The sequence below is a fragment of the Macaca mulatta genome, chromosome 6 (assembly GCF_049350105.2).
Source record: "Macaca mulatta isolate MMU2019108-1 chromosome 6, T2T-MMU8v2.0, whole genome shotgun sequence".
Taxonomy (NCBI): Eukaryota; Metazoa; Chordata; class Mammalia; order Primates; family Cercopithecidae; genus Macaca; species Macaca mulatta.
In genome coordinates this window covers 140,739,300-140,765,184 of record NC_133411.1, presented here as the reverse complement: position 1 = coordinate 140,765,184, position 25,885 = coordinate 140,739,300, and the positions used below count along the sequence as shown (strand labels likewise).

The following is a 25,885-nucleotide window of genomic DNA, read 5'->3' as shown; positions in this document are numbered from 1 at the left end:
TGCAATGACATACATAGGCTGCAAACAAAGGGGTGGAGGAAAATCTACCAAGCAAATGGAATACAGAAAAAAGTGCAGGTTGCAATCCAAGTTTCTGACAAAACAGATGTTAAACCAACAAAGATAAAAAAAGACAAGGGCATTACATAATGGTAAAGGGTTCAATTCAACAAGAAGATCCAACTATTCTAAATATATATGCACCCAACAGAGGAGCACCCAGATTCATAAGGCAAGTTGTTAGAGACCTTCAAAGAGAAATAGACTTTCACACAATAATAGTCAGAGACTTCAACACCCCATTGACAGTATTAGACAGATCATCCAGGCAAAAAAATAATAAAGATATTCAGGACCTGAACTCAGCACTGGATCAAATGGACCTGATAGGTATCTACAGAATGCTCCACCCCAAAACAACAAAACATACATTCTTCTCATCACTACATGTCACATACTCTAAAATTGATCACATAATCTAAAGTAAAGTACTCCTCAGCAAATGCAAAAGAACTGAAATCATAACAATCATTTGGACTACAGCGCAATTTAAATAGGATTCACGACAAAGAAAATAGTTCAAAACCATACAATTACATGGAAATTGAATAACCTGCTCCTGAATGACGTTTGGGTAAATAATGAAATAAACTCAGAAATCAAGAAGTTCTTTGAAACTAATGAGAACAAAGATAAAACATGCCAGAATCTCGAGGACACGGCTAAGGCAATGTTAAGGGGGAAATTTGTAGCACTGAATGAACACATCAAAAAGTTAGAAAGATTTCAAATTAACAACTTAACATCACAACTAAAAGACAACCAAGAGGAAACCAACCCCAAAGTTAGCAGAAGACAAGAAACAACCAGAATCAAAGCTGAACTGAAGGAGATTGAGTCATGATAAACCATTCAGAAGATCAACAAATCCAGGGGTTGGTTTTCGGAAAAAAAAAAATACAATGCATAGACTGCTAGCTAGACTAATATAGAGAAAAGAGAGAAGAGCCAAATAAACACAATTAGAAGCAACAAAAGGGATATTAACACTGGCCCTACAGAAAAGCAAATAACCATCAGATAATATTATGAAAACCTCTATGTACACAAACTAGAAATTCTGGAAGAAATGGATAAATTCCTGTACACATGCACCCTCCCACATACACCTTCCTGAACCAGGAAGAAATTGAATCTCTGAACAGACCAATAATGAGTTCCAAAATTGAATCACTTGGACACAGGAAGGGGAACATCACACATTGGGGCCTGTCATGGGGTGGGATGAGGGGGGAGGGATAGCATTAGGAGATATACCTAATGTAAATGACAAGTTAATGGGTGCAGCACACCAACATGGCACTTGTATACATATATAACAAACCTACACGTTGTACACATGTACCCTAGAACTTAAAGTTTAAAAAATAAAAATAAAATAAAAAATAAAAGCCTACCAACCAGAAAAAGTCCAGGACCAGGATTCTCAACTAAATTCTGCCAGAAGTATAAAGAAGATCTAATACCATTTCTACTTAAACTATTCCAAAAAATTGAAAATGAAGGACTCCCCTCCAACTTACTCTATGAGGCCAGTATCATCCTTATACCAAAACCTGGCAGAAACACAACAAAAAAAGAAAACTTCAGACCAATATCCTTGATGAACATTGATGCAAAAATCCTCAACAAAATATGGGCAAACTGAACTCTAGCAGCACATGAAAAAGCTAATTCACCACAGTTAAGTAGGCTTTATCCCTGGGATGCAAGGTTGAGTCAGTATACACAAATCAATGTGATTCATCACATAAACAGAACTAAAGACAAAAGCCACGTTATTATCTCAATAGATGCAGAAGAGGTTTTTGATAAAATTCAACACCACTTCATGTTAAAAATTACCAATAAACTAGATATTGAATGAATATACCTCAAAATAAAAAAAGACATCCGAGACAAACCGACAGCCAACATCATACTGAATAGGCAAAAACAGAAGTACTACCCTTGAAAACCAGCACAAGAGAGACAAGAATGCCCTCTTTCACCATTCCTCTTTAATATAGTATTAGGAATCTTGGCCAGAGCAATCAGGTAAGAGAAGGAAATAAAAGGCATAGAAATAGGAAGAGAGGATGTCAAACTATTCGTGTTTGCAGACTACATGATCATATATCTAGAAAACTCCATATTCTTGGCCCAAAAGCTCCTTAAGCTAATAAACAATTTCAGCAAATTCTAAGGATACAAAATCAATGTACAAAAATAACTAACATTCCTATACAGCAATTACAGTTAAGCCAAGAACCAAATCAGAAACACAATCCTATTCAGAATTGCCAGAAAAAGAATAAAATACCTAGGAATACAGCTAACTAGGGAGGTGAAAGATCTCCACAAAGAGAACTACAAACCATGGCTGAAAGAAATTAGAGATGACGCAAACAAATGGCAAAACATCCCATGCTTATGAATAGAAAGAATCAACATCATTAACATGGCCATACTACCCAAAGCAATTGATAGATTCAATGCTATTCCTATCAAAGTACCAGTGATATTCTTCACAGAACTAGAAGCTATTTCAAAATCTGTATGAAATCTTAAAAGATCCTGAATAGCCAAGGCAATTCTAAGCAAGAAGAAGTATCACACTACCTTCAAACTATGCTACAGGGCCATAGTGACCAAAACAGCATGGTACTGGCACAAATAGACAAAAGGAACAGCATAGAGAGCTCAGAAATAAGGCCACACACCTACAATCATCTGATCTTGGATGAAGCTGAGAAAAGCAAGCAAAGGAAAAAGGACTCCCTATTCAATAAATGGTGCTTGGATAACTGATTAGCCATATACAGAAGATTGAAAATGAACCCCTTCCTTACACCATGTGTAAAAATCAACTCGAGATGGATTGAAGGCCTAAATGTAAAACCCAAAACTATGAAAATCCTGGAGACATAGGAACAGGCAAAGATTTCATGACAAAGATGCCAAAAGCAATTGCAACAAAGCAAAAATTGACAAGTGGGATCTAATGAAACTAAAGACTTTCTCCACGGCAAAATAAACTATCAATAGAGTAAACAGACAACCTACAGAATGGGAGAAAATCTCCCCAAACTATGCATCTAACAAAGGTCTAATATCCAGCATCTACAAGGAACTGAAACAGATTTTCAAGAAAAAAAAAAAAAAAAAAAAAAAACATTAAAAAGTGGGCAAACGACATGCACAGACACTTTTCAGAAGATGACATACATGTGGCCAACAAGCATATAAAAAAAAGCTCAACATCACTGATGGTTAGAGAAATGCTAATCAAAACCACAATGAGATATCATCTCACACCAGTTAGAATGGCAATTATTAAAAAGTAAAAAAATAGATGCTGATGAGGTTGTGGAGAAAAAGAAACAGTCATACACTGTTAGTGCGAGTGTAAATTAGTTCAACCATTGTGGAAAGCAGTATGGCAATTCCTCGAACAGCTAAAAACAGAACTACCATTCAACCAAGCAATTTCATTATTGGGTATATACCCAAAGGAATATAAATTGTTCTACCATAAAGATACATGCATGTGTGTGTTCACTGCAGCACTGTTCACAATAGCAAGGACATGGAGTCAGCCTAAATGCCCATCAGTGGTAGACTGGACAAAGAAAATGTGGTACATATACACCGTGGAATACTATGCAGCCATAAAAAAGAATGAGATAATGTCTTTTGCAGGAATATGAATGGAGCTGGAGGCCATTATGCTTAGCAACCTAACACAGGAACAGAAAACCAAATATGGCATATTCTCACTTATAAATGAGAGCTAAATGATAAGAACACATGGACACATAGAGGGGAACAACACAGGGGCCTTTTAAAGGGTGGAGAGTAGGAGGAGGGAGAGGATCAGGAAAAATAACTAATGGGTACTAGGCCTAATACCTGGATGACAAAATAATCTGTACAACAAACCCCCATGACACGGGTTTACCTAATAACAAACCTCTACATGTACCCCTGAACTTAAAAGTTAAAAAAAGACAGACATACACACCAATGAAACAGAGCAGAGTGCCCAGAAGTACAGCATATACAAAAATTAACTCAAAATGGATTAAAGACTTAAATGTAAGACCTGAAATCATAATAAAACTCCCAAAACAAAACATAGGGTAAAACCCTCTTGGTATTGGTCTTAGCAGTGCATTTCTTGGATATGACACCAAAAGCACAGGCAACAAAAGCAAATATAAACATTCTGGACTACATCTAATAAAAAAGCTTAAGTACAACAAAGAAAACGACATGATGAATAGACACCTAGGGAATGTTAGAAAATATTTGCAAACCATATATCTGATAAAGAGTTGCTATTATATATATATGATATCCAAATATCATATATTTGGAGAGATATATATATACGGAACACAAAACTCAATAGCACATACACACACACACACACACACACACACATATATAACACAAAACTCAATAGCAAAAAACCAAATAGCTGTATTCAAAATGCTCAAAGGACCTGAATTGCCATTTCTCCAAAAAAAGACATACAAATGGCCAACACTTACATGAAGAGCTCAACATCACTAATCAGGGAAATTCAAATCAAAACTACAATGAGAGATCACCTCATACCTGTTAGAATTGCTTATTTTAAAAACAACAGATTAAAAAGTATAGGCAAGAGTGTAGGGAAATGGAACCCTTATACACTGCTGATGGGAATGTAAATTGGTATCATTATTATGGATAAAAGGATGGGGGTTCCTCAAAAAATTAGAAATATAGGTTCCAGTAATTTCAACTTTGTGTATATATTCAAAGGAAATGAAATCAGTATCTCAAAGATATCTGCACTACCATGTTTATTGCAGCAATATTTACAATAGTCAAGATGTGGGAACAACACGAGTGTCCATTGACAGATTAATGGATAAAGAAAATGTGACATACATTTGCCAATCAGCCATTAGAAAAGAAGAAAGGTGACATGTATGAACCTGGATGGCAGTATGCTAAGTGAAATAAGCCAGACATAAAATGACAAATACTGTATGATCTCACTTATATGTGGGATCTAAAAATGTCACACTTACAGAAGCAGAGAGTAGAATGGTGGTTGACAGGGGCTGGGGTTGGGGGAAATGGAGAGATGCTGGTCAAAGGGTACAACTTTCAGTTATAAAATGTGTATGTTCTGGGAATCTAATGTACAGCATGGTAACTATTATTTATAACAGTGAATTGTTTACTTGAAATATAATAAGAGAGCAGATTTGAAATGTTCTTACCATATACAAAAAAGGGAAGCTGTGTGTTCATGGATGTGTTAATTTGATTGTGGTACTTCTTACACAATGTATGTGTATATTATCAAATCATGTACACCTTGAATATCTGCAATTTTTATTTGTCAATTATACCTGAGAAAAGCTGGAAAAAATAAAATGGTGATTATAAATAAAATACAGTGTACACTTAGTACACCTCTCCTTCCAAACCAAAATATAACATATAAAATGGTTTTTTTTAGTATCCACTACCAGTTATCTTTCATCATAGCGCTCTCATTTTTTTAGTTATTAACTTTTATTTATTTCTTAGGTTGGTAGAGTGTGTCTGAAGACAAGGTTTTCATGAAGAATGCAGTGATTTATTTTTGAAGTTTTTATTATCTGAGAATATCTTTGTATAGAAACAAAGGAAAGATAAACATTTTATAAATATTTTCTTCTTAGAACTTGGTAGACATTAATTTATTATTAATTTATTATATTTCAGAGGTTTCTTTGGTTACTGATATGGTTTGGCTGTGTCCCCACCCAAATCTCAACTTGAGTTGTATGTCCCAGAATTCCCATATGTTGTCTGGGAGGGACTCAGTGGGAAGTAATTGAATCATGGGGGCTGGTCTTTGTCATGCTATTATCATGTTAGTGAATAAGCCTCACAAGATCTGATGGGTTTATCAGGGGTTTCCACTATTGCTTCTTCCTCATTTTCTCTTGCTGCCACCATGTAAGAAGTGCTTTTTGCCTCCTGTCATGATTCTGAGGCCTCCCAAGCCATGTGGAACTGTTAGTCCAATTAAACCAAAAATGTGGAAGCAACTTTGGAACTGGGTATCAGGCAGAGGTTGGAACAGTTTGGAGGGCTCAGAAGAAGACAGGAAAATGCGGGAAAGTTTACAACCTCCTAGAGACTTGTTGAATGGCTTTGACAAAAATGCTGATCGCAATATAAACAATAAGGTCCAGGCTGAGGTGGTCTCAGATGGAGATGAGGAACTTGTTGGGAACTAGAGCAAAGGTGACTTTTGTTATGTTTTAGCAAATTAGCAAGGAGACTGGCAGCATTTTGCCCTTACCCTAGAGATTTATGGAACTATGAACTTGAGAGAGATGATTTAGGGTATCTGGGAGAAGAAATTTCTAAGCAACAAAGCATTCAGGAGGTAACTTGGGTTCTATTAAAAACATTCCGTTTTAAAAGAGAAACAGGCATAAAAGTTTGAAAAATTTGCAGCCTTACAATGTGACAGAAAGGAAAATCCCCTTCTCTGAGGAGAAATTCAAGCTGGCTGCAGAAATTTGTATAAGTAATGAGGAGCCAAATGTTAATCCCCAAGACAATGGGGAAAATGTATCCAGGGCATGTCAGAGGTCTTCATGGCAGCCCCTGCCATCACAGGCCTGGAGGCTTAGGAGGAAAAAGTGGTTTTCTGGGCCAGGCCCAGGATCCCCGTGCTGTGTGCAGCCTGGAGACATGGTGTTCTGTATCCTAGCTGCTCTAGCTCTGGCTGAAAGGGGCAAATGCAGAGCTTGGGCCATGGCTTCAGATGATGAAGTCAAGAACTGAGGTTTGGGAACCTCCTCTTAGATTTCAAAGGATATATGGAAATGCCTAGATGCCCAGGCAGAATTTTGCTGCAAGGGTGGGGTTCTTACTGCTAGGGCAGTGCAGAAGAGATATGTGGGGTTGGAGTCCCCACACAAAGTCCCTGCTGAGGCACTGCCTACTGGAGCTGTGAGAAAAGGGCCACTGTCCTCCCGACCTCAGAACGGTAGCTCCACCAACAGCTTGCAGCGTGCACCTGGAAAAGCCACAGACACTCAACACTAGCCCATGAAAGCAGCCAGGAGGGAGGTTGTACCCTGCAAAGCCACAGGGGTGGAGCTGCCCAAGACCATGGGAACCCACGTTTTGCATCAGTGTGTCCTGGATGTGAGACCTGGAGTCAAAAAGAGATCATCTTGGAGCTTTAAAATTTGACTGCCCTGCTGGATTTCAGACTTGCATGGGCCCTGTAACCCCTTTGTTTTGGCCAATTTCTCTCATTTGGAATGGCTGTATTTACCTAATACCTGTACCCCCGTTGTATCTAGGAAGTAACTAGCTTGCTTTTGATTTTACAGGCTCATAGGCAGAAGGGACTTGCCTTGTCTCAGATGAGACTTTGGACTGTGGACTTTTGGCTGAAATGAGTTGAGACTTTGGGAGACTGTTGGGAAGCCATGATTGGCTTTGAAATGTGAGGACATGAGATTTGGAGGTGCAAAGGGTGGAATGATATGGTTTGGCTGTGTCCCCACCCAAATCTTGAATTATATCTCCCATAATTCCTATGTATTGTGGGAGGGACCCAGGGGGAGGTAATTGAATCATGGGGACCAGTCTTTCCTATGCTATTCTTATGATAGTGAATAAGCCTCATGAGATCTGATGGGCTTATCAGGGGTTTCTGCGTTTGTTTTCTTCCTCATTTTCTTTTGCTGTCATGATGTAAGAAGCGCCTTTCACCTCCTGCCATGATTCTGAGGCCTCCCCAGCCATGTGGCACTGTAAGTCCAGTTAAACCTCTTTTTCTTCCCAGTCTCTGGTGTGTCTTTGTCAGCAGTGTGAAAACAGACTAATACAGTTACAATCACAAAAAAACTCAAATAGCGTAAGCCAAAAATAAAAAGTGTAGAAGGAGGATTTATTGACTTCCTGATTGATTGATTGATTGACTGAGACACGGTCTTGCTCTGTCATCCAGGCTAGAATACAATGGTGTGATATAGTTCACTGTAATCTCAAACTCCTGGGCTTAAGCAGTCCCCCCACTTCAGCCTCCTGAGTAGCTAGGACTACAAGCATGTGGCACCATGACTGGCTAATTTTTAATTTGTTTTTTTTGAAACAGTGGTCTTACTTTGTTGCCCAGACTGGTCTCAAACTCCTGACCTCAAGCAGTCCTACTGCATTGGCCTCCCAAAGTGTTGGAATTAGAGGTGTCAGCCACCATGCCTGGCCAAAAGGAGATTTATTGACTCATGTAAATGGAAAGGAGAGTGTTGAATCCAAACTTTAGTGCATCTTGTTAGAAAGTCCTCTTCAACTCACACCTGTAATCCCAGCACTTTGGGAGGCTAAGGCAGGCGGATCACCAGAGATCAAGAGTTCAAGACCAGCCTGGCCAACATGGCGAAACCCTGACTCTTCTAAAAATACAAAAATCAGCTGGGTGCAATGGTGCACGCCTATAGTCCCAGCCACACGGGAGGCTTAGGCAGGAGAATCACTTGAACCCAGGGGGCAGAGGTTGCAGTGAGCTGAGATCACGCCATTGCACTCCAGCCTGGGTGACGTAGTGAGACTCTGTCTAAAAAAAATAAAAAATAAAAAAATAAAAAATCGAAGTCCTCCTCAGGTCTTGTAGGTTTTGTTTGTTCTTGTTTTTAAAATGTTAACCTATCTTTGATTGGCTTCATTTTCTTGGGCTTCCACCCAAGAAACAGGCTTCCACCCAAGAAACAGCCTTCCACCCATCTCTTGTGGCTTACTTTATCATAGTCTAAATTGAAGGGGAGAGGTTTCTTTCTAGGTGTGTATGTTTTTCAGTCCTGGTTAAGGGCTCCAGTTAGCTTTGACTGTTCCACATGCCTCTATTTTGGACCAATTACAATTGCCAGGGAAATAGTAAACTATAATTGGCTAATCCTGGGTCACTTGCTTACTTCTGTGGTCAGGTGACAAAGTTTATAACCAAAAGGAAGATGAGAATCTTGCTGAGCAGATGTTTTTCTTTTGAAAATGTGTTAAACTCATTTTCTGTTGTATTTCCAATCATTGCCTAGTTTAATTTACTTTCTTTTGTAATGTAAATAGGCTTTAAGGTTTTTTTGTTTGTTTGTTTGTTTTGTTTTCTGTTTCATAAATCTTTTTCTTTCAGACAGGATCTCACTCTGTTGCCTAGACTGGAGTGCAGTGGCATGATAGTGGCTCACTGTAGCCTTGACCTCCCAGGCTCAATTGATCCTCCCACCTCAGCCTCCCAAGTAACTGGGACTACAGGCATGTGTCAGCACACCTGGATAATCTTTGTATTTTTTTTTTTTTTTTTTTTTTTAGTAGAGATGGGGTTTCACCACATTGCCTAGGCTGATCTCAAACTCCTGCAATCAAGCGATCTGCCCACCTCAGCCTCCCAAAGTGCTGGTATTACAGGCATGAGTCACTGTGCCCAGTCTCACAAATCTTAAAATCAGTGGAGATTCTACCCAATTTATGGCAGATGGTAAACTGTGACCACTTTTTTGTGTGTTTGTCCTAGAGTAAATTATTAACTTGTTTACTTCTTATATTAATGCCTTAAAGATGCTGTAACAAAGAACCACAAACTAGGTGGCTTCTTAAAACAACAGAAATCTATTCTCTCATTTCCTGAGGCCAGAAGTCTGAAATCAAGGTGTTGGCAGGGCACAGCCATGAGGGGAGGCACTTTCTTCTATCTTCTGTTAAACTCAGGCATTTCTTGGCTTGTGGCAGCATAACTCCAATATCTACCTCCCATCTTCACATGACTGTCTTCCCCCTTTGTCTTTGTGATCTTAACTTGATTAAGTCTGCAGAGGCCTTATTTCCAAATAAGGTCACCTTCACAAGTACTGGGGGTTAGGACTTTAACATATTTTTTGGGAGGAGAACACAATTCAACCCATAACACTTGCTTTTTTATTTTTCTGTTTAGTCTATCCTAAACTCTTTGCCAATTGCCTGTATTGCCTCTCTAGATCTTCAGATTCACCAAATTTACCACAAATTTCAGTTTACTAAGGAAGTCTCTCCTAGAGCATTCTGACCTGTTCTCCCATATGGTGCTATTGCCCTCTGTGCCCCATCCTAGTATTTCTTTGTACCATCATCCTGGGAACTCACTTTGCCAGTCTTCTGTTTTCCCCATCCCATGGCTTTCTCTTTTTGCCTTAGTCTAGGAGCTAATCTTCCATTGGCTTCCTATGAAAGGGTACATGTTACAGAAATTGTTTGAGACTTTTTGTGACCGAAAATGTTTTTATTTCATCTTCATATTTGATTGATTATTTAAGTTGGCTAGGATTTTAGGTGGAAATAATTTTCTTTATAATTTTTTCAGCATAACTTTATTATAGTTCTAGCTTCCAGTGTTGCTTTGAGAAGCCATGTTGATCTCTACTCCTTTATTAATGATCAGCTATTTCTCTATGGAAGCCAGAAGATCTTCTCCTTGTCCCTTATATTCTGAAATTTTATGATGATGTGTTTCAGTGGTTTCTGCTTTTATCTTTATTGACTTTTTCCTTCTATTTTCTTTCAACTTATTTTATACATTGCTTAGTACTGGTTTAGCTTTATCCAACAAGTTTGATAGGTTATAATTTCAGTATTATTTGGGTTTATGTAGTTTTACATTCCATTATGACTTCGTTTGACCCAGGAGTTCCTTAGAAATGTGGATTTTAGAAATTCTGAGCGCATGAAGACTTTTAACATATATTTGTTATTCACTTCCAACTTAATTACATCATGGTCAGAGAAAGTGTTGCATACCTGGTATGGATTCTTTGAAATGTGCTTTAGTATGAGTCTTTTTCTATGTAATGTGTTAGAACATGGTAGATTCTTTTAATTTGGAAAAATAAGCACCTTGGTTTGGGGAAATTTTAAAAATTATTTTATTGATAATCTCTACTTCTTTCTTTTTTTGAGCATCTATTATATGGAGATTGGGCTTCCTATATTGGCCTTCTCATCTTCCTATCTTCTTCTAAAAACCTTTTGTCATTTTGTTCTACTCTCTGGAAGATTTCCTCAATTTTATCTTCCAAATCTTATATTAGGCCAGGCACAGTGGCTCACGCCTATAATCCCAGAACTTTGGGAGGCCAAAAGCAGCAAATCGCTTAAGCTCAGGAGTTCAAGACCAGCCTGGGCAACATGGTGAAATCCCCTCTCTAAAAAAAATACAAAAATTAGCGGGGCATGATGGTGTGTGCCTGTAGTCCCAGCTACTCAGGAGGCTGAAGTGGGAGGATGACTTGAGCCCGGGGGGCAGAGATTGCGGTGAACCAAGATTGTGAGATCATGCCACTGCATTCCTGCTTGGGCGACAGAACCAGACCTGTCTCAAAACAAATCTTATATTAAAGCTTTTGTACTATGTAATAATATTTTTAATGTACAGCAGCTCTTTTTTTGTTCTCTGGGTACTTCACTATTTCATGGTTACTACATCTTCTAACCTTAATTAATTAATTAATTAATTAATTATTTTTGAGACAGGGTCTTGCTCTGTCACCCAGGCTGGAGTGCAGTGGCATGTTCATGGCCTCAAACTCCTGGGCTTGAGTGATCCTCCCACTTCAGCCTCCTGAGTAGCTGGGACCATGGTCGTGCACTACCATGCCTGGCAAATTCTTTTGAAATATATTGATAGATGCCTTACAGCCTAGTACATGGTCAATTTTTATTAAATGTTGCATGTGTTTGAAAGTAATGTTTATTCTGTAACTGTTGGTAGGTAAATTCTCCATATGTCAATTAAATAAAACTTGTTAATTCTGTTTTTCAATATTTCTCTATCTTTCCTAATAGCTTATCATTTAAGCCATCAATAACATAGAGGAATGTGTTGAAATTAGCCACTACTATGATGGTAGATTCATTACTTTCTTCCTATAGATCTATAAATTTTTGCTTTATGTATTTTGAAGCTCTTTTATTTATTCCATGCATGTTTATGATTGTTGTTTTTCTGGTGAACTGAACCAGTTTTCATTCTTTAGCAAGCCTTTCTGTTTCTAATAATGTTTTCTTTTGTCTTGAATTCTATATTGTCTGCTATATAGTTATCCTACTTTTCTTTACCTATTTCCTTGGTATATCTTGTTCTATCCTTTTATTTTCAACCTTCTCATAGTCTTATGTTTATGGTACGTCTCTTGTAAATAGCTGGATTTTTCTTCCAGTCTGACGAGCTCTGTCTTTTAACTTTCAAATTTAGTCCATTTATATGTACTGTGATTATTGATATATTCGGACTTGTTTCTGTGATTGTAATTATTATTTCCTTTCATCTAGTTTTTTTGTATGCCTCCCTTTTCTTCTTAACAATTTTTGATTCATTGAAAAAACAATTTTGGCTGGTCATGATGGCTCACACTTGTAATCTCAGCACTTTGGGAGGCTAAAACTGGAGGATTGCTTGAGGCCAGGAGTTCAAAGCCAGCCTGTTCAACATAGAGAGACCCTGTCTCTACAAAAGAAAAAATAATTAGCCAGGCATTGTGGCACATGCCTGTAGTCCTAGCTACTCAGAAGGCTGAGATGGGAGGATCACTTGAGCCCAGGAGTTTGAGGCTGCAGTAAGCTATGATTGTGTCATTCTAGCCTGGGCAACACAGTGAAACTCTTAAAAATTAAAAAAAAAAAAAAAATTAACTTTTTCCATTTCACTTCTTTCCCCTACTGGTTTGAAACATACTTTCTATTTTGTTTCTTAGCATTGTATTAGTCCATTCTCACACTGCTATAAGGATAATACCTGAGACCAGGTAATTTATAAAGGAAAGAGGTTTAATTGACTCACTGTTCTGCATGGCTGGGGAGGCCTTAGTAAACTTACAATCATGGTAGAAGGCGAAGGGGAAGCAGGTACCTTCTTCACAAGGTGGCAGGAAAAAGAGAGCACAGGGGAAGTGCCAGACACTTATCAACCAAGTCTCATGAGAACTCACTATCACAAGAACAGCATGGGGGAAACTGCCTCCAGGATCTAATCACCTCTTACTAGGTACCTTCTCCAACATGGGATTATAATTTAGATTATAATTCAAGATGAGATTTGGGTAGGACACAAAGCCAAACCCTATCAATCATGCCTACTCTTGAAATTTTACATGGTATATTTAAGTTAGTAATGTCTAAAAATTAAACAGTAACTCAACTTTGTTGGCGAAAAATATAAGGAACTTATAATACTTTTAAGTTCAATCATCCACTCCCAACATATATTTTTGTTTTACAGTATTTTGGTTGTCTTTTCTTTAATCCCGAATTATAATCAGCATTATTGCTATTATTTAGACAATGTTTGTTTATATTACATATATTTAAATTTACTTACCTTTTATTCTTGCCTCTTAGGACAGTCATCTCAGGCCATTTTTCTTTATTTTGAAATTCACCATTTAGGCCAGGCACAGTGACTCATGCCTGCAATCCCAGCACTTTGGGAGGCCAAAGGGGAGGACTCCTTGAACCCAGGAGTCCAAGACCAGCCTGAGCAACATAGCGAGACCCTATCTCTAGTAAAAAAAAAAGAAAACAAGAAAAATTCACCATTTAGATTAGTTCATTTAGTGAAGATCTTTGGTGGTAGATTGTGTTAGGTTTAAAATAATGCCTTTGTCTTTATTCTTGAAAGATAGTTTTTCTTAGTACACATTTCTAAGTTGACAGTCATTTTCTCTCTGATCTTTGATGGTGTCATTCCACTGTCTTTTGACTTACATGTGGCAGTTACAGTTGTCCTAATAGTATAATTGTCATTGCCTTGTAAAGTATATGCAGGAAAGGGTTAACTCAGCAGGCTTGCACATTCCCAAGGTCCTTAGGACTGTCCTGTGGCCAGGCTCCTGGGAGATAACCTCTGAGTCCTTGGAGTGTTCTGCTTCTTAGGAATGTCTGTATGCCTGAAGTCTTGGGCCTTGTCAGGTAGTTTATGCAAACAATTTGGTTTATGGTAAATACTTGTTTTTGATGCCTGAGGTTTTGGTCCACTCTATGTCTGTTTGACCTCTGGGGGCTGAGTAGCTGAGGTCTGTCATGAAGGAACTACATGCCTGTGTGACTGACCCCAAATAGAAACCCTGACCTCAAGGCTCACTGAGCTTCCCTTTTGCACATGGGAGAATTAAGTGCTGATCATGTGACTCCACTGTAGGACAACTGCTCCTTGTCTTGGCCCTATGTCTTTTCCCTTTGCCAATTTTAATCTGTATCCTTTTGCTGTAATAAACTGTAACCCTGAGTAAAACAGCTTTTCTGAATCCTATGAGTCTTAGCAGATCACCGAGCCTGAGGGTGGTCTTGGGGCCTGACACATATATCTTTTGTTACTGGATTTTGTTAAGGTCTCTTTGTTTGGGGTGTGCTATAATTTTACTGGAATGTGTACATAAGTGGATGATGATGATTATTATTTTTTAAGACAGGGTCTCACTCTGTCACCCAGACTGGAGTGCAGTGGTAAGATCATGGCTCACTGTATCCTTGACCTCCTGGGTTCAAGTGATCCTCCCACCTTAGCCTCTTAAGTAGCTGGGACTACAGATGCATGCCACCATGCCCAGCTTTTTTTTTTTTTTTTTTTTTTTAGTAAAATGAGGTCTCCCTATATTACCCAGGTTGGTTTTGAACTCCTGGAGTCAAGCAATCCTCTCACCTCAGCCTCTCAAAGTACTGGGATTACAGGTGTAAGCTACTGCACCTGGCTTGATTATTAATTTTGTTTGCTGTTCTTTGTAAATTCTGATTTTTCTTGGGATTGGGCTTCCTAAATCTGTGGATTTATGTCTTTCATCAATTTGGGAAAATTTTCAGCTATTATTTATTATATTCTCTCTGGAATGGTAATTATATGTTAGGCTTCATTCTGTCCTCCATATTGTTCAACCTTTGTTCAATATTGTTCATTTATTTGTTATAGTCTGGACAATTTCTTTAGTAATTCTCTCTTTATCTATCTACTCTGCTTCTAAAGCCTTTCACTGAATTTTTTATTTCAAAAACTTTTTCGTTTCAAGAAATTCTGGTTGTTTCTTTTTCAAATCTTCTTTCCGTTCCTGGTTATTGTTTTGTTTTGTTTTGAGACAGGATGTCTCTCTCTGTTACCTAGGCTGGAGTGCAATTGTGGGATTATATCTCACAGTAACCTTCAACTTTTGGGCTCAAGTGATTCTCCTCTCTTAGCCTCCTGAGTAGCTATGGCTGCAGATGTGGACCACCACACCTGGCTAAGTTTTCTAATTTTTTTTTTTAGAGTCAGGTCTCACTATGCTGCGTAGGCTGGTCTTGAACTCCTGGCCTCAAGTGATCCTTCCACCTTGTCCTCCCAAAGTGCTGGGATTACAAGTGTGAGCCACCGCGCCTGACCTGAATTTTATTCTTGATAGTTTTTGGTTGCTTGTTCATCCTTGAGAGCCTGGGGCCTGAGGGAACTCACCACGCTGAAGGGAAAGGCCATGGGCAAGGTCTAATGCTGTGCTGGCTTCAGGTCTGACCCAGCTTAGTCTCATTGGTGGTGGTCACAGGGGTGCTTGCATCATCATACCCTCAGTTCCAGGTGGCTCAGCAAAGAGAGATAGAGACTCCATTTGTTTAGGAGAAAGTAAGGGAAAAGAACAAGAGTCTCTGCCTAGGAATCCAGATAATTTTTCCAGATCTTGTCCAACACGACCAAGGTGGTACTGCTATAAGTCTTGTCCAACACTACCAAGGTGGTACTGCTGCAAGTCTGCAAAAACCAGTGTTACTTGGGGCCCAAGTCCCTTGAATATCTAAGAAAGCTTCCCAAGAAGCACAGGCATAAACAAACCCAGATTGTAAAGACTATAATAAATACCTAATTCTTGAATGCCCATACATTGATGAACATCTATAAACACCAGCATCATCCAGGAGAACATGACCTCACCAGAACTAAATAACACACCAGGGACCAATCCAGGAGAATAGAGATAATATCACCTTTCAGACAGAGGATTCAAAATAGTTGTTTTGAGGAAATTCAAAGAAATTCAAGATAACATAGAGAAGGAATTTAGAATTCAGAATTTAGAATTTAGAAATCAGGTAAATTAGACAAAGGCATTCAAATACTTAAAAAGAATCAAGCAGAAATCCTGAGTTGAAAACTGCAATTTGGCCTACTTAAGAATTCATCAGAGTCTCTTAACAGCAGAACTGATCAAGCAGAAGAAAGAATTAGTGAGCTTAAGACTGGCTATTTGAAAAGACAAAGAGGAGACAAAAGAAGAAAGAATAAAAAATGAAGCACACCTACGAAATCTAGAAAATAGCCTCAAAAGGGCAAACCTAAGAGTTATTGGTCTTAAAGAGGAGGTAGAGAAAGAGATAGGGATAGAAAGTTTATTTAAAGGGATAATAACAGAGAACTTCCCAATCATAGAGAAAGATATCAATATCCAAGGACAAGAAGTTTGTAGAACACCAAGCAGATTTAATCTGAAGACTACCTCAAGGCATTTAATAATCAAACTCTGAAAGGTCAAGGATATAGTAAAGATCCTAAAAGCAGCAAGGAAAAAAAAAAAGAAACAACATAAAATGAAGCTCTAATACATCTGGCAGCAGACTTTACAGTAGAAACCTTACAGGCCAGGAGAGAGTGGCATGACATATTTAAAGTGCTGAAGGAAAACAACTTTTACCCTCGAATAGTATATCTGTCCAAAAATCCTTTAAGCATGAAGGAGAAATAGAGATCTCCATAGACAAACAAAAGCTGAGGGATTTCATCAACACCAGATTTGTCCTACAGAAAATGCTAAAGGGATTTCTTCATTCTGAAAGAAAAGGATATTAATAAACAATAAGAAATCATTTAAAGGTAGAAAACTCACTGGTAATAGTAAGCAGAGAGAAAAACAGAATAGTATAACATTGTTATCACAGTGTATAAACTTCTCTTGACTTAAGGAGAAAGACTAATCAGTGAACCAGTAAATCATAACTACAACTTTTCAAGACATAGACAGTACAATAAGACATAAAGAGAAAAAACAAAAAGTTAAAAAGCGAGGGGACAAAGTTAAAGTATAGAGTTTTAATATTATTTTTGCATGTTTATGAAATCAGTGTTGTCATCAGTTTAAAATAGTTATAATATTTGCAAGCCTCATGGTAACCTCAAATCAAAAAACATACAACGGATACACAAAACATAAAAAGCAAGAAATTGAAGTGTACTGCAAGAGCAAATGATCTTCACTAAAAGGAAGACAGGAAGGAAGGAAAAAAGAAAGAGAAGACCATCAGTCAACCAGAAAACAAATAATAAAATGGCAGCAGTAGGTCCCTAACTATCAATAACAACATTGAATGCAAATGGACTAAACTCTCCAATGAAAAGACATAGAGTGGCTGAATGGATTAAAAAAAAAAAAAGAAAGAAAACAAGACCAAATTATCTGTTGCCTACAAGAAGCACACTTCAGCTATAAAGATACACACAAACTGAAAATAAAGAGATGGAAAAAGATATTGTATCCCAATAGAAACCAAAAAAAAAAAAAAAAAGTAGCTATACTTAGACAAAACAGATTTAAAGGCAAAAACTGTAAGAAAAGACAAAGCAGGTTATTACATAAAGATAAAGGGGTCAGTTCAGTAAGAGCATATCGTGAATACATATGCACCTAACACTGGAGCACCCAGATATATAAAGGAAATATTAGTAGAGCTAAAGAGAGAGGCTGGGTGTGGTGGCTCATGCCTGTAGTCTCAGCACTTTGGGAGGCCAAAGTGGGAGGATCACTTGAGCCCAGGAGTTTGAGACCAGCCTGGGTAACAAAGTGAGACCCCATGTCTCCAAAAAAAAAAAAAAGCCAGGCATGGTGGCACCAGCTATACATGAGGCTGAAGTGGAAGGACTGCTTGATCCCAGGAGGTTGAGGCTGCAGTGAGCTGTGTTTGGATCACTGCATTCCATCCTGGGCAAAAGAGTAAATCTTGTCTCACAAAAAAAAAAAAAAAAGGCAGAACTCAATATAACAACAGCTAGAGACTTAAAGAGCCCATTTTCAGCATTGGACAGATCTCCCAGACAGAAAATCAACAAAGAAACATCAGACTTAATCTGCACTGTAGAACAAATGGACCTAATATATATTTATAGAACATTTTATCCAGTGGCTTCAGAATACACATTTTTCTCCTCAATGCATGAATCATTCTCAAAGGACAGACCATTTGTTGGGTCACAAAATGAGTCTTAAAACACTCAAAAAATTGAAACAATATCAAGCATCTATCCTGACTGCAATGGAGTAAAACTTCAAATCAATAATGAGGAATTTTGGAAATTATACAAACACCTGGCATTTAAACAGTATGCTCCTGAATGACCAGTGGTCAATGACAAATTAAGAAGGAAATTGAAAATATTGTTGAAACAAATAATAATGGAGATACAACATTCCAAGACCTATGGGATACAGCAAAAGCAGTACTAATGGAAATTTAGAGCTGTAAGTACCTACATCAGAAAAGAGGAAAACCTTCAAATAAGCAACTTAACGACACATCTTAAAGAACTAGAAAAAGCAGGAGCAAAGCAAACCCAAAATTAGTAAAAGAAAGAAATAATAAAGATCAGCACAGAAATAAATGAATTTGAAGAAACATACAAGAGATCAACAAAACAAAAAGTTGGTATTTTGAAAAGATAAACAAAATTGACAAACCATTAGCCAGACTAAGAAAAAAAGAAGACCCAAGTAAATAAAATCAGAGATGAAGAAGGAACATTACAATGAATACTACAGAAATTCAAAGGATCATTAGTGGCCACTATGAGCAACTATATGCCAATAATTTGGAAAATTTAAAAGAAATGGAGAAATTTTGAGACACAGAGAACCTACAAAGATTGAACCATCAATCAAAAACCTGTATAGACCAATGGCAAGTAATGTGATTGAAGCCATAATAGTCTGCCAGTAAAGAAAAGCCCAGGACCTCATGGCTTTGCTGCTGAATTCTACCAAACATTTGAAGAAGAACTAATACCAATCCTACTCAAACTGTTCTGAAAAATGGAGGAGGGAATACTTCCAAATTCATTCTGTGAGACCAGAATTACCCTGATACCAAAACTAGAGAAAGACACCTCAAAAAAAGAAAATTATAGGCCAGTATCTCTGATGAATATTGATGGAAAAATCCTCAACAAAATAGTAGCAAACCAAATTCAACAATACATTTAAAAGATCATTTATCAGCCAGGCACAGTGGTTCACGTCTGTAATCCAAGCACTTTTGGGAGGCTGAGGCAGGCAGATCACCTGAGGTCAGGAGTTGGAGACCAGCCTGGCCAACATGCTGAAACCCTGTCTCTACTAAAAATACAAAAAAATTAGCCAGGCATGGTGGTGCACACCTGTAATCCCAGCTACTCAGGAGGCTGAGGCAGGGGAGTCACTTGAACCTGGGAGGCAGAGGTTGCAGTGAGCTGAGAACACACCACTATACTCCAGCCTGGGTGACAGAGTGAGACTCCATCTCAAATAAATAAATAAATAAATAAATAAAAACCGTATCATGACAAAGTAGGTTTTATCCCAGGGATGCAAGGATAGTTAAGCATATGCAAATCAATCAACATGATACTTTGTGTCAACAGAATGAAGGACAAAATCCATATGATCAATTGATGCTGAAAAGCATGTGATAAAGTTTAATACCCCTTCATGATAAAAACAATAAAAAAACTGGGCATAGAAGGAACATATCTCAACACTGTAAGAATTAAAGAAAGGAAAGAAACAAGAAAGGTAGCTTTCCAGTCAAGGCAGGTTTATCTTAGAGAAAACAAACCTGAGAGGAGCCTTCTGGCCGAGTTAGGTCAGAGGCACACTGTCTTATAGACTAAAAGTTTTTAAGGATTCAGAGTGGGAGAGTGTATTAGAAGCTTGGATTGCTTCTGTGTCTCTCTGTTGTGCCTTTTTTTTTTTTTTTTCTTTGATGGAGTCTAGCTTCTAGCTCTGTCACCCAGGCTGGAAGTGAGCCTCCACCTCAGGGTTTCAAGCAATTCTCTTGCCTCAGCCTCCAGAGTAGCTGGGATTACAGGCATGCACCACCATGCCTGGCTAATTTTTGTATTTTTGGTAGAGTTGGGGTTTCACCATGTTGGCTAGGCTGGTCTTGAACTCCTGACGTCAACTGATCCTCCTGTCTTGGCCTCTCAAAGTGCTGGGATAGCAGGCATGAGCCACCACGCCTGGCCTGTTGTGCTTATCTGGGAGGGAGAGTTGTGTGTGTGTTCCCATACATCTTTCTGCAGCTGCAGGCATACCTCCCCACCACCAACGCCCCCAGTCTGCTTTTAGCTTCCCTGTCTTAGTGCACCTGCAGGGAAAGGAATGTGCCTATTAAGGCCCACTGTTTTACTGGGGCCCATTGTATGAGGGTGAAGTTTGGCAGTTACCCAAGAGACTTCCCCCCCATTTCCCTCTGTGTGGGAGCTGTCTTATCTGTGTTTTACTGTCTGCTCTTTCTGGCTGCTAGTAGGTAGAATAGAAATGATTTCCTTGAAATGCATGAGGCTAGAAAGGTAGCTGGAACTTAAAGTGGCGGTATTTGTCTGAGATGATGGTGCTTCTGCTCTGTCAAACATAATAAAAGCCATACATAATAGATGCACGACTAGTATCATACTGAATGAGAAAAAACTGAAAGCCTTTTTTTTTTTTTTTTTTAAACCTGGAACAAGACAAGGATGCTCACTTTCACCAGTTATTCAACATAGTATTGGAAGTCCTAGCTAGAGGAGTCAGAAAAGAGAAAGAACTAAAGGGCATCTGAATTGGAAAGGAAGAAGTTATCTTTGTTTGCAGATAATATGATCTTATACTTGAAAAAACCTAAAGATTCCACCAAAAAGCTATTAGAACTGATAAATAAATTCAGGAAAGTTGCAAGATACAAAATCAACATACCAAAATCAGTAGCATTTCTATATGCCAACAGTGAACAATCTGAAAAAGAAATTTAAAAAGTAATCCCTTTTACAATAGCCATAGGTAAAATAAATACCTAGGAATTTACTTAACCAAAAAAGTGAAAGATCTGTACAATGAAAACTATAAAACATGAAGGAAATTGGAGAGGACACCAAAAAAATGGAAATATATTTCATGTTCATAGATTGGAAGAGTCAATATCATAAAAATATCCATACTACTCAATGCAATGTACAAATTTAATGGAATTTCTATGAAAATACCAATGACATTCTTCACAGAAACAGGAAAAACAATTCTAAAACTTACATGCAGTCACAAAAGATCCAGAATAGCCAAAGCTATTGATACAGTTGGTCTCTGTGTTCCCACGCAAATCTCACCTTGAATTGTAGTAATCCCTATGTGTCAAAGGCGGGACCAGGTGGAGGTAATTGAATCATGGGGGCAGTTTCCCTCATGCTGTTCTCATGATAGTGAGTTTTCACAAGATCCGATGGTTTTATAAGGGGCTTCCCCTTCACTTGGCACTTATTCTGTCTTCTGCCATCCTGTGAAGAGGTGTGCCTTTCACCATGATTGTAACTTTCCTGAGGCTATCCCAGCCATGTGGAACTGTGAGTCAATTAAACCTCCTTCCTTAATAAATTACCTAATTTGGGGTATTTTTTTCATAGCAGTATGAGAACGGACTAATAGAGCTATCTTGAGCAAAAAGAACAAAACTGGAAGAATGATATTACTTCAAGTTATACTACAGAGCTATGAAAACAACATGGTGCTGGCATAAAAAGAGACACACAGACTAATGGAACCGAATAGGGAACCCAGAGAGAAATCCATACAGCTAAAGCGAGCTCATTTTCCATAATGGTAGCAAGGACATACATTGGGGAAAGACAGTCTTTTCAGTAAATTATACTGGGAAAACTGAATATTCACATGCAGAAGAATGAAAGTTGATCCTTACCTGTTACCTTATAGAAAAATTAAAGTGGATTAAATACCTTAAGACCTCAAACTATGACACTACTACAAGGAAACATTGAAGAAACACTCTAGGACATTGGGCAAATATTTATTGAATAATACCCCATTAGCACAGGCAACCAAAGCAAAAATAGACAAATAGGATCACATCATGTTAAAATGCTTCTACACAGCAAAGGAAACAATCAACAATGTGAAGAGACAACCCACAGAATGGGAGAAAATATTTGCAAACTACCCATCTGGCAAGGGGTTAATAACCAGGAGCTCAAACAATTCTGTAGGGAAAAGGGGCTCAAATATCTCTGTAGGAAAAAAAATCTAATAATCTGATTCAAAAATGGGGAAAAGATTTGAAAAGACATTTCTCAAAAGGAGACATACAAATTACAAAAAGGCATATGAAAAAGTGTTCAACATCACGGATCATCAGAGAAATGCAAATCAAAAGTACAGTAAGATATTATGTCACCCCAGTTAAAATGGCTTTTATCCCAAACTCAGGCAATAACAGTTGCTAGTGAGAATGTGGAGAAAGGGAACCCTTATAAACTGTTGGTGGGAATGTCAATTAGTACAACCTCTATGGAGAACTGTTTGGAGGTTCCTCAAAAAAACTAAAAATAGGCTAGGCACGGTGACTCATGCCTGTAATCCCAGTATTTTGGGAGGTCGAGGTGGGCGGATCACGGGGTCAGGAGTTTGAGACCAGCCTGGCCAACATAGTGAAACCCGGTCTGTACTGAAACTACAAAAATTAGCCAGGCATGGTGGTGTGCATCTGTAATCCCAGCTACTTGGTAGGCTGAGGCAGGAGAATTGCTTGAACCTGGTAGGTAGAGGTTGCAGTGAACCAAGATCACGCCACTGCACTCCAGCCTGGGCAACAGAGTGAAACTCTGTCTTGGGGAAACAAACAGACAAACTAAAAATAGAGCTACCAATCCAGCAATCCCACTGCTGGGTATATATCCAAAAGAAAGGAAACCAGTATATCAGAGAGATATCTGCACTCCCATGTTTGTTGCAGCACTGTTCACGATAGCCAAGATTTGAAAGGAACCTAAGTGTCCATCAACAGATGAATGGATAAACAAAATGTGATACTTACACACAATGGAGTACTATTCAGCCATGAAAAGGAATGAGATCCTGTCATTTGCAACAACATGGATGGAACTGGGGGTCATTATGTTAAGGGAAATAAGCCATGCACAGAAAGACAAACATCACTTGTTCTCACTTATTTGTGGGATCTAAAAATCAAAACAATTGAACTCATGGAGATAGAGAATAGAAGGATGGTTACCAGACACTGGGAAGGATAGCTGAGTGCTGGGGGTGGGGATTGGTGGGGGTAGGTGGGGATGGTTAATGGGTACAAAACAATAGAAAGAATGAATAAGACCTGGTATTTGCTGGCCCTATAGGAAACTGCCTTAGGTACACAGGAAATGCAGTTATGAATTATATTCTGAGTTCTTGCACAAAGTGGAAATGGTAAAATTATAAAAGTCTGGTATTTAAAATTGTACATTTAAAAATAATGAATTGGATTGTTTATAATGCAAAGGATAAATGCTTGAGGGGATGGATACCTGATTTTCCATAGATGTGATTATTATGCATTGCATGTCTGTACCAAAACATATAATGTACTGCATAAATATATATACCTACTATATACTTACAAAACTTAAAAAATATTTTTTTAAATTTACATAAGAAGTTTCTGGTCGGGCACGGTGGCTCACTCCTGTAATCCCAGCACTTTGGGAGGCCGAGACGGGCAGATCGCCTGAGGTCAGAAGTTAGAGACGAGCCTGGCCAACATGGTGAAACGCCGTCTCTACTAAAAACAAAAAAATTAGCCAGATGTAGTGGCGCATGCCTGTAGTTTCAGCTACTTGGGAGTCTGAGGTACGAAAATCACTTAACTTGGGAGGCAGAGGTTGCTTTAAGCCAAGATCACGCCACTGCACTCCAGCCCGGGCAAAAGAAAGAGACCCTGTCTCAAAAAAAAAGAAAAAAAAATTTACATAAGTTTCTATATAGACTTTATTTAAAATAACAGAAGCCCTGGATAAATACATCTCTGCTTCTGAATTCTAAAAAACAAGATATGTCACTTCTGAAAGATAAGGCATTTCTTTCCTTTCTTTCCCCCCTCCCACTCCCTCTCCTGCTCCCCCTCACCATCTTCCTCTCCCTCCCCCTCCCCCTCTGCCTCTGCTTCAGCCTCTGCCTCTGCCTCAAGGGATCCTCCTGCATTGGTCTCCCAAAGTATTGGAATTACAGGCATGAGCCACCGTGCCCAGCCAGTATTTTTTTATTCCAGAGACTATCTGCCTGATGGGAAATTGTCAGAATTACCTGAGGTAAAAAATTAAGGAATTTAGTGTTTAACTCAGTTAAATTTAAATTTATGTTTTAACTCAATAAATCATGCAAACTTTCTCTCCCACTTCAGCATGCTTGAATCTCAACTCTACCATTACTTGCTCCCTATCCTTAAGTAAGTCAATCTCTCCGAAACTGTTTTCTCATTTATAAAATGGAGATAATATAATCTGCCTTGCTTGGTTTTGTGAATATTAAATGAACATATTTTTAAAACCAATTACTGTTAGGAGTGGAGTAAGCATTTAATAAATGCTTGCTATTATTAATATCTAAGAAATACAGGTATTAAGACTAGCTGCATTTGAAATAAAGCAACATACAAATGTAATATTTGGAGGAATTATGTAATATCTGCTTTTTTTCTTTTCCAGTTTCCTGCAAATGCATCAGAAATATGTTGTATTATTAGAGCATCACCAGGAGGAACTAGACAAGTGAAAAATAAAGGTGTTATTGTAAAGAAGAAGAAATATTCTCTTCCTAAGGATATCCCTCAAGGTACTGTAGTATGAATGCACAGCATACTTTTTGAATGATAGAAAACTTTTTTTTCATTAAAAATGCCTTATGTACACAGGAAATTCAGATATAAATTGTATTCTAAGAGTTCTTGCACAAAGTGGAAATGGTAAAATTATAAAAGCCTGGTCAGGGGTGGACTCAGTGGCTCATGCCTATAATCCCAGCACTTTGGATAGCTGAGGTAGGAGGATCAGTTGAGCCTAGGAGTTCAAGGTTATGGTGAGCTATCATCAGGTCACTGTACTACAGCCTGAGTGACAGAGGGAGACACTGTCTGTCTCTTCATTAAAAAAAAAAAAAGTCTGGTCAGATTTCAGAACCAGAACCAGAGTAAAATAATTTTTTTTAAGACAGATACTTTATCTTTTGAAAAATTAGCATATGACACTGATGTAAAATCTATTTATCCAGGATACTTCCTCTTATAGTTATGTGAAATTTAGTATTGTTTTGGTTTCAATTTTAGTAGCATTCTTTTTAGAGATGTGGAGATGTTTTTGCATTCACCTCATATTGGTTGAGTACTTCCTCTGTGAAAGGCACTGTGCTAAGAACCTTATATTTCATGTATTTCTCATTATGACTTTATAATAGATAAGATGTGTACTGTTATTCCCATTTTATGTATTAAGGCTCTGAGATTTAAGGTAGTATGGAATTTGTCCAAGATCATACTTCTTCCAAGTGGTAGAGAGGAATTCAGTCTTTTAAGCTTTCTAAACTCCAAATGCAGTGTTTTTTTTGTTTTGTTTTGTTTTTTCTTGTTTTGTTTTGTTTTTTCTTGTTTTTTCTTGTTTTTGTTTTTGTTTTTAAGTTTAGAAGGCTTAACATCTCCCCTCACTATGCTTAAGCTAGAACGTCTAATTACTCAGTGGCAC

At 38.1% G+C, this 25,885-nt stretch overlaps 1 protein-coding gene across 1 annotated transcript in view; it reads left to right on the top strand.

Moving 5' to 3' along the window:
• MEIKIN (meiotic kinetochore factor) overlaps window positions 1-25,112 on the top strand; it is a 126,889-nt gene extending 101,777 nt beyond the window's left edge. The window contains exon 12 of the mRNA XM_001097685.5: window positions 24,857-25,112. Within this exon, the coding sequence (XP_001097685.4) occupies window positions 24,857-24,997 (141 nt within the window). The 3' untranslated portion in view covers window positions 24,998-25,112. The remainder of the gene's footprint in view (window positions 1-24,856) is intronic.
• The last annotated feature ends 773 nt before the right edge of the window (window positions 25,113-25,885 follow it).